At 41.5% G+C, this 10,431-nt stretch overlaps 1 protein-coding gene across 1 annotated transcript; it reads left to right on the top strand.

The window, feature by feature from the left end:
- The first annotated feature begins 6,796 nt into the window (after positions 1–6,796).
- Positions 6,797–9,750, top strand: LOC123766614 (aspartic and glutamic acid-rich protein-like). The gene is made up of 3 exons (XM_069308601.1): positions 6,797–6,803; positions 7,124–8,802; positions 8,842–9,750. Exons 1-3 carry the CDS (start codon positions 6,797–6,799, stop codon positions 9,748–9,750), a joined length of 2,595 nt encoding a protein of 864 aa, XP_069164702.1.
- Positions 9,751–10,431: the final 681 nt, after the last annotated feature.

The following is a 10,431-nucleotide window of genomic DNA, read 5'->3' as shown; positions in this document are numbered from 1 at the left end:
ATAAAAAAATGCACTTTCACTAAATTACACAATTTCATAAACAGTTTATTTACTGTTTTTGTTCATTTACCACATGCTATGATATGTGGGAAAATACCCACATATCATAGCATGTCGGTATTTTCACAAAATACCCACACACTGACACATAAACCAAATACACTTTCACACTTGCTCATGAAGATTTTTTTTCTGATAACATATACAGAATTTACACAAATACACAATTTGTGCAAAAAATAGTTGCATCAGTTCCACTTCAGCTATTAGAACAACTTGCATAAATCCACTATTCACACAAAAATGATTATAAAACATGGATAATTAATATATAACTTGTGTAACTAATACACATCTTTGCACAATTAATACATCCAAACTTGCTATATAATTGCACAACTTGCACAATGACAATCAATACACAACAGGTGCAAATACACAATTTCTCATATATAATTACACAACATCCACAATTAATACACAACTTGTATTATTACACATCTTTCATAATTATTACGCAACTTGCATAAATACAATCAAATCCAGCACAAATACACACAATACACAACTAGCTCAAATATGTAAAATACACAACTAGCATAAATACACTCTTCACACAATGATAATTACAGCAGTTGTGCATTAATTGTGTATACAATTAATACACAACTTGCACAAATATAATCAATACGCAACTAGCTCAAATATGAACAATACATAACTAGGACATATACATTAAGTACACAACTACACAATTCCACAAATACTTACAAAACTTATGCAATTAATGTACAACTTACACAAACAATACAAAATTTTTGGGAATATAATAAATGCATAATTGCAATCATCATACAACTTGTGCAAAATGCTATCAGTACATAACCTGTACAATTAATACACAACTTGCACAATTATAATCATTGTGCTATTTGTACAAATCCAATCACATCCAATTAGATCAAACAATACACAACTTGCATAATATTTTTTCTAGGTATTTTTATGACATTATTTATTATATGCTGAGTTTAACCAACTCTCCCAAAATATCAGAATTTCACATAAATGGATAGTACATCTGACATCCTATGAGCTCAATATAAAATAACACAATAATGTTTCAACATTATTAGTGCCAAACTATTCATCTAGCATATGTCCATTATTTTTAATGCCTTATTAATACCCCCACCCCATGTTACATCCTCTTCAATCACGCCACTAATTTTATTTAGACAAACCATCCAGCAGACATATTGGTTCTAGCCATAGTTATGTTAGGCTAGGACGGGTGGGATTATGTTGGGACAGGTGGGGTTAGGTGAAGTCAGTAATTTCTATGATAATTTAAGCAAATTTATTATATCCAATTAAAATGCATCCTATTAAAACCTAAATTCATCTAAATCTAGCAAAAATTCTCCTTATACTACACAAATTTAACCAAATGCAACTTAGCAAAAGCTAAACGAACTAAATATAAGTGTCCCATATCGTCATATACAACATATACAAGCCTATATCACCTCTGTCCATCCATTACATGAGCGAGCTATAGCGCTAGCCCTAACATGTTAATTTACACTATTTTATGAACAAGCTAGTTCATTATCCCTGACATATTATATATCCTACCCTACACAACCTCACCTAACCTAACTAGCACATTCAAAGCTTGATTTGATTAAAGTTGACAAAATGTATGCTGTCCCACCTACATTCAACCTAATTTAAGACAATTTCCATCAAATATACCCAATGTTTTGCTTCAGAGCACAGCCAAAGCCCATTTTACCCAAGTTTTCACCTATTCCATCTAAATTTAATGAATATTTCCAATATCCAACATCAGTTTTAGCACGACTTACCTAGTTCCCAAGACCATTTCATAGAGCTAGTGCTCTATCCATCTAGAGCAGGGGTGGGCAACCTTTCTGAGAGTGCGCGCCAAAATCAGTCAAGTCTCTGACACAAACTTTTTCCACGTGCCAACCATTTTTTTTAGAACATATTTGGTATCTCTTAAGAACTTTTTAAACGAAAAAATAATAAATTATCTCAGTGCAGTAAAACATAGTATAAAAAAAACAGAAAAAAAAATTTATTTAACCTTCAGAAGTACATTTCAACAGCCTTTAAGCTTTTGTGACTTTAATAGAATACAACAGATAAAAAACTTATTGACTCCTTTTATATACTGTCAGTGAGACTTCTGCTGCTGCATAACTGATGACAGAGATTTTACATCGGGTTTATATTTAGTAACATTGAGAGTAAAGTATACGTACGTTTATTCTAATACCAATCAATAATTTTAATAAGCCAATGTTTGAGGTAAGCGTGACGAGACAATGAACATAATAAAAATCTTCAGAGGATTTTTTTTTCTTTTATGAAAATTAGAGAGTTTTCTTTATTGTACATAATTCCAGAAACAACACCAGCAGCCGCTTATCACAAAGACACTACTTCCTAGGCATTGAGTACTTATGCCAAGAGTTTATAAGACTTCACTTGGTTCGATAGACAAAACCCGTTTTTGTGTGTTTGTGTGGTGCGTTGTGGCGAAACATCGTTGAGTCGGTGACATCTTGCTTATGTCAGCTCTGTTCTTAGGGAGCAGGCGAGCGAGTACGTGTGAATTTAAGGATTAAGACTATTCTTGCAATGATATTGAGTTTCACAAAGTTATTGATTTATAAGGGGAATAATTTTCACCTGGAGATGAAGTACTGACCTTCTCGGGAAGGAGGCAAGTGAGCAACTGTGAGAAACACTACGAAGCAAGACTGCGAGAGAGAGTTACGAGTCTGAGATCGTCTGAAGATGGGGACTTCATGGGGGTGGGGGACTGTTGATTTCACTGGTTATATTACGGCCGTCAATGGAGAGAAGGGGAGAGCATAAGAATTCTTATCTTTCTTTAGCTTTCGAAGGTGAAGATGCTGTAGATTTAGATAATAAAGTGAGTTTAATTAATATGCGTCAAACTGAAGTCGGGCGGCATTCAAACACATGAGGTTTAGGTGGGGGTGGGGGGGGGAGATGTTGTGGGGGTTTAAATTCAAAGTTTACGAAATTAATTTTTAAAGGTGGGCAGGCATGGCGTATTTTGCCTTCACAGATATGATTGTCAGTGTACACTATGGTTATGGGTGCAGCCTTTAGGTTAGAAAGGCTTATTACATAAAATGAGCCAAAGTAAATAGAGGGGAATCATCATACATCGGCATGATCGATGACGTAAAAAAAGAAGGTAACTATGGCAACAAGATCAAGTTCTTTTTCTTGAGACCTCTTTAGCTTCGTAGAGCTTAAACCTCTTCACCACCAGGACGTACATATACTGTCATGGCATGTAAGCTTATACCCCAAGGAAAGTAGTTTTTTTTTTTTGTCTGTGCTTAGGGTAACATGTGCTTGCATCTGTGCTTAGGGTAACCTATGCTCTTGCGTGCCAGAGACAAGTCATCGGCGTGCCAAGTTTGGCACGCGTGCCAGAGGTTGCCACCCCTGATCTAGATATTTCCAAATATCCAGATGTGTTTTTTCATCTTCATTTCCACCAAACCAGACCTAACCTAACCTATCCTAATACAAAATCAGCTAAAATCATCCAAATTATTCCAACCAAAACCCCAAATTCTACTAAATGTACCTAAGCATTAACAGAGCGTGAGTAAACTGTTAGAGTTGTTAAAGTATGCTTCCAACTTCCATTCCACCCTGGATTACATCTGATTTTGCTAATATTCTGTTATTAGAAGAGTTGTTGCTAGGTATTTTCTTCATATTGCCACAACTCAACCACCTTGGACCCAACCTCCTATTACAACATATGCTTAGAAAAGTGCTGATTTCGTATATATACCTAAATGCCTGGGCCTAACCTAACCTGCAGGGGTCTTTGTTGAATATTTAAACTTCATTGGTAAGAAAAAAGGGCTGTGTTTGGGTATAAACCCAAATTACCTGTACCTAATTTAAATTTATGTTCAATAGTGTAGCTACATTGGGTGGGAAAGTGTTTGTTTTACACATCAAGTCAGCCACCCTGCACATAACCTCCCTTTACTTAACTTCGATGTATGGTGTATTGGGGAGGAAGAAAGTATTGTTTGTGCATCAACCGTCCTGGACCTAACCTCTGATACTTGGATCTTGGTTCAGTATTGCATCGTACTCTTAGCCATGTTTTATTGTTCGTTTTCACATCAATACAATTATCCCTACCCTAACCTCTATTACCTGGGGGTTAATGGAAAATATGTTACTAATGAGGCATTTTTTCTGCATAGACTAGCAGATCCATTGTTCACCACAGTATAAACAGGAACTAGCAGGTCCACTCTTCACCACAGTATAAACAGGAACTAGCAGGTCCACTGTTCATCACAGTATAAACAGGAACTAGCAGGTCCACTGTTCATCACAGTATAAACAGGAACTAGCAGGTCCACTGTTCATCACAGTACAAACAGGAACTAGCAGGTCCACTGTTCACCACATTATAAACAGGAACTAGCAGGTCCACTGTTCATCACAGTATAAACAGGAACTAGCAGGTCCACTGTTCATCACAGTACAAACAGAAACTAGCAGGTCCACTGTTCACCACAGTACAAACAGAAACTAGCAGGTCCACTGTTCACCACAGTATAAACAGAAACTAGCAGGTCCACTGTTCATCACAGTACAAACAGAAACTAGCAGGTCCACTGTTCACCACAGTACAAACAGGAACTAGCAGGTCCACTGTTCATCACAGTACAAACAGAAACTAGCAGGTCCACTGTTCATCACAGTATAAACAGGAACTAGCAGGTCCACTGTTCATCACAGTATAAACAGGAACTAGCAGGTCCACTGTTCATCACAGTATAAACAGGAACTAGCAGGTCCACTGTTCATCACAGTATAAACAGGAACTAGCAGGTCCACTGTTCATCACAGTATAAACAGGAACTAGCAGGTCCACTGTTCATCACAGTATAAACAGGAACTAGCAGGTCCACTGTTCATCACAGTATAAACAGAAACTAGCAGGTCCACTGTTCATCACAGTATAAACAGGAACTAGCAGGTCCACTGTTCATCACAGTATAAACAGGAACTAGCAGGTCCACTGTTCATCACAGTACAAACAGAAACTAGCAGGTCCACTGTTCATCACAGTACAAACAGGAACTAGCAGGTCCACTGTTCATCACAGTACAAACAGAAACTAGCAGGTCCACTGTTCATCACAGTACAAACAGGAACTAGCAGGTCCACTGTTCATCACAGTACAAACAGAAACTAGCAGGTCCACTGTTCATCACAGTACAAACAGGAACTAGCAGGTCCACTGTTCATCACAGTACAAACAGGAACTAGCAGGTCCACTGTTCATCACAGTACAAACAGGAACTAGCAGGTCCACTGTTCATCACAGTATAAACAGGAACTAGCAGGTCCACTGTTCATCACAGTGAGACGTGTCCAACAAAACAAGTGTATGGAACAAATAACAACACCAACAGACTAACAGATGTCATCACAGCTCCAGCAGGACTTGGCCACAGGTATCTCTTGCAGTCCGGCTTGTAGGAGGAGCTGGATGAAGTAAGTGTACAGTGTGTGGACAGAGACAAGGACACGCTAGAGTATTATAAGCTAAATAGATGACTAATAAAATTGAGCCATTTATATATAAATCTAAACTAACTTTGTTTGAAATGGCAAACCTGCGCCCATACACGTCACCATATTACGTATATCACGTCACTATATTACATGTATCACGTCACTATATTACGTATATCACGTCGCCATATTACGGTGTAGTACGTCACTATATTATGTGTATAATATCGCCATAAAATGTGTATCACGTCACTATAATACTAACGTTAAAATACCTGAAATCCTTACACTGTATCCATATTTCGCTTCCAGTAGATAAACTACATATGAGGTTAAGAAACAAGTAGTGTATTGGGAAGACTAATAATAACAAACAGCAGCTTCCCTATGGCCCTGTAATATCTCCATTGCTCAAGACAATTATATATTAGCGACAAGACCTACCAACAATATATAATGACTAACTGTAAATATATAGCTATTTTAATGGAACAATCTCAGTAGCTAACTGATGTTATATTTATAAGGTGTGCTGGATACATGTAATTGTTATTGTACTAATTGTTATTGTACTAATTGTTATTGTACCCACAGACAATACTAATTCCTCAAGACCGTCATTAGTGGATTTGTGAAAATACAAATATATGATCACTGTAGTCAGATTGTTTTATAAAAATTTACATTCTTATGATTATTATTACTATTATTATTATAATTATAAATAATATTATTGATGTCATTACTTTTCCTCGAAGCAATCGGCTGCTCCTCCCGTACCACTTACCTCAGAGCACACTCTCCAACTTCACCAGCACCCACCAGGAAACCTCCCTCCCTCTCTCTCTCTCAAAAAATAATCAAGCTCACAGATATTGTTTGGACAAAGGTTTGGTACACAAAGGCTGATGTAGAGACGACCAAGGCAGTGGAACTGCAAGAGTTAGTAAGGTAGATAAGATCAATGTAGCTATAGCATAAAGCTGACTATAATGTTACAAATGCCATTCTCCATAAATCATACTGCATAACTGCATAGCAAGAAGAGAAACGGGAAAGAAGCAGAGAGGTGAAGCGGTACTTCTGAGCAAATAAAATATGAACCTTGAATACACATTCTGTAGAGAGAGCAAATGGATACTAAGACAACATTGCATGATTGTTAGACATGGAGAGTGAGTGGTAGTGATCCACAACCCCGCCAGAGAACAAGAGGACCCACTCCTTCATCACCAGACAACTGCAGTTTAAAGCAGATCAGCGGTGCAGGAGCAATATGAAACCAAGGATAAAAACGAGTAGGCTTGGGAGCAGGAGGAGTAGGAATAAAGATTTACGAATTAAAGTACGAAGTAAAAATAGGAGGATCACAAGGAGGAGAAAGTGAAACGAGAAAGAGGAGCAAAAGAATGTGCAGAAGCAGCAGGATAAAGAGATTAGAATCAGCAGAAATAAGAAGAAGCAGAGTAGGAGCTGCAGTACTCATACGAATCAGTATCAGAGGACAACTATTATTCACAACTATGCGAGGATTATGCGAGCTACACGGAGGATAAGGTGGAGGATTATGCGAGCTACACGGAGAATAAGGTGGAGGATTATGCGAGCTGCACGGAGGATAAGGTGGAGGATTATGCAAGCTACACGGAGGATAAGGTGGAGGATTATGCGAGCTACACGGAGAATAAGGTGGAGGATTATGCGAGCTGCACGGAGGATAAGGTGGAGGATTATGCAAGCTACACGGAGGATAAGGTGGAGGATTATGCGAGCTACACGGAGAATAAGGTGGAGGATTATGCGAGCTGCACGGAGGATAAGGTGGAGGATTATGCGAGCTGCACGGAGGATAAGGTGGAGGATTATGCGAGCTGCACGGAGGATAAGGTGGAGGATTATGCGAGCTGCTCGGAGGATAAGGTGGAGGATTATGCAAGCTGCACGGAGGATAAGGTGGAGGATTATGCGAGCTGCACGGAGAATAAGGTGGAGGATTATGCGAGCTGCACGGAGGATAAGGTGGAGGATTATGCAAGCTGCACGGAGGATAAGGTGGAGGATTATGCAAGCTGCACGGAGGATAAGGTGGAGGATTATGCGAGCTGCACGGAGGATAAGGTGGAGGATTATGCGAGCTGCACGGAGGATAAGGTGGAGGATTATGCGAGCTGCACGGAGGATAAGGTGGAGGATTATGCGAGCTGCACGGAGGATAAGGTGGAGGATTATGCGAGCTGCACGGAGAATAAGGTGGAGGATTATGCGAGCTGCACGGAGGATAAGGTGGAGGATTATGCGAGCTGCACGGAGGATAAGGTGGAGGATTATGCGAGCTGCACGGAGGATAAGGTGGAGGATTATGCGAGCTGCACGGAGGATAAGGTGGAGGATTATGCGAGCTGCACGGAGGATAAGGTGGAGGATTATGCGAGCTGCTCGGAGGATAAGGTGGAGGATTATGCGAGCTGCACGGAGGATAAGGTGGAGGATTATGCGAGCTGCACGGAGGATAAGGTGGAGGATTATGCGTGCTGCACGGAGAATAAGGTGGAGGATTATGCGAGCTGCACGGAGGATAAGGTGAAGGATTATGCGAGCTGCACGGAGGATAAGGTGGAGGATTATGCGAGCTGCACGGAGGATAAGGTGGAGGATTATGCGAGCTGCACGGAGGATAAGGTGGAGGATTATGCGAGCTGCACGGAGGATAAGGTGGAGGATTATGCGAGCTGCACGGAGGATAAGGTGGAGGATTATGCGAGCTGCACGGAGGATAAGGTGGAGGATTATGCGAGCTGCACGGAGGATAAGGTGGAGGATTATGCGAGCTGCACGGAGGATAAGGTGGAGGATTATGCGAGCTGCACGGAGGATAAGGTGGAGGATTATGCAAGCTGCACGGAGGATAAGGTGGAGGATTATGCGAGCTGCACGGAGGATAAAGTGGAGGATTATGCGAGCTGCACGGAGGATAAGGTGGAGGATTATGCGAGCTGCACGGAGGATAAGGTGGAGGATTATGCGTGCTGCACGGAGGATAAGGTGGAGGATTATGCGAGCTGCACGGAGAATAAGGTGGAGGATTATGCGAGCTGCACGGAGGATAAGGTGGAGGATTATGCGAGCTGCACAGAGGATAAGGTGGAGGATTATGCGAGCTGCACGGAGGATAAGGTGGAGGATTATGCGAGCTGCACGGAGGATAAGGTGTAGGATTATGCGAGCTGCACGGAGGATAAGGTGGAGGATTATGCGCGCTGCTCGGAGGATAAGGTGGAGGATTATGCGAGCTGCACGGAGGATAAGGTGGAGGATTATGCGAGCTGCACGGAGGATAAGGTGGAGGATTATGCGAGCTGCACGGAGAATAAGGTGGAGGATTATGCGAGCTGCACGGAGGATAAGGTGGAGGATTATGCGAGCTGCACGGAGAATAAGGTGGAGGATTATGCGAGCTGCACGGAGGATAAGGTGGAGGATTATGCGAGCTGCACGGAGAATAAGGTGGAGGATTATGCGAGCTGCACGGAGGATAAGGTGGAGGATTATGCAAGCTCCACGGAGAATAAGGTGGAGGATTATGCGAGCTGCACGGAGGATAAGGTGGAGGATTATGCGAGCTGCACGGAGGATAAGGTGGAGGATTATGCGAGCTGCACGGAGGATAAGGTGGAGGATTATGCGAGCTGCACGGAGGATAAGGTGGAGGATTATGCGAGCTGCACGGAGGATAAGGTGGAGGATTATGCGAGCTGCACGGAGGATAAGGTGCAGGATTATGCGAGCTGCACGGAGGATAAGGTGGAGGATTATGCGAGCTGCACGGAGGATAAGGTGGAGGATTATGCGAGCTGCACGGAGGATAAGGTGGAGGATTATGCGAGCTGCACGGAGGATAAGGTGGAGGATTATGCGAGCTGCACGGAGAATAAGGTGGAGGATTATGCGAGCTGCACGGAGGATAAGGTGGAGGATTATGCGAGCTGCACGGAGGATAAGGTGGAGGATTATGCGAGCTGCACGGAGGATAAGGTGGAGGGCGACAAACAGCAACAGTACACCAATCTAAGAGAACTAGACGACGGAAGGAGAGGAGGAATTGGAGGTGGGGAGAAGAAGTAGGCAAGAGGAGACTGGGAGAGAGTGAGGAGGGATGTGGGGAGGAGAGAGCAGTGAGGAGATGGGGTCGGGGGAGTGGGGAAGGGGAGTAGGGTGTCGCGCCATGTACCGATTTGGCCGCGATATTGGAATGTCATGTCCAGAGTGAAAAAGGGGAGCGAGGACCAATTACACAGTCCATTGGTGTGAGGGGGCAGCCGGGGGAGAGGAGGGGAGAGGAGGCTGCAGTGGAAGAGGATGGGGCTAGGAGGGGGATATAATAGGGGAAATGGAAAGGAGAAGGGATATAGTAATGAGGGAGTGATATATGGGATGGTTAATGGAGAAGGAACGTCTATAATGATACCTGTGTATGTTGATACTTGTGTATAATGATGTTTGTGTATAATGATACTTGCGTATAATGAATCTTGTGTATAATGATACTTGTGTATAATGATGCTTGTGTATAATGATTCTTGTGTATGATGATACTTGTGTATAATGATTCTTGTGTACACTGATATTTGCGAATAATGATACTTGCGTATAATGATACTTTTGTACAATAATGCTTGGGTATAATGATACGTGTAAATAATATTTGTGTATAATGATACTTGTGAATAATATTTGTGTATAATGATACTTGTGTATAATGATGTTTCGGTATACTGATACTTGTGAATATTGATACTTATGTAT

This window comes from Procambarus clarkii, chromosome 62 (genome assembly GCF_040958095.1).
Source record: "Procambarus clarkii isolate CNS0578487 chromosome 62, FALCON_Pclarkii_2.0, whole genome shotgun sequence".
In the NCBI taxonomy this organism is placed as follows: Eukaryota; Metazoa; Arthropoda; class Malacostraca; order Decapoda; family Cambaridae; genus Procambarus; species Procambarus clarkii.
The sequence above is the reverse complement of the archived record's forward strand: the minus strand, read 5'-3'. Positions and strand labels throughout refer to the sequence as shown.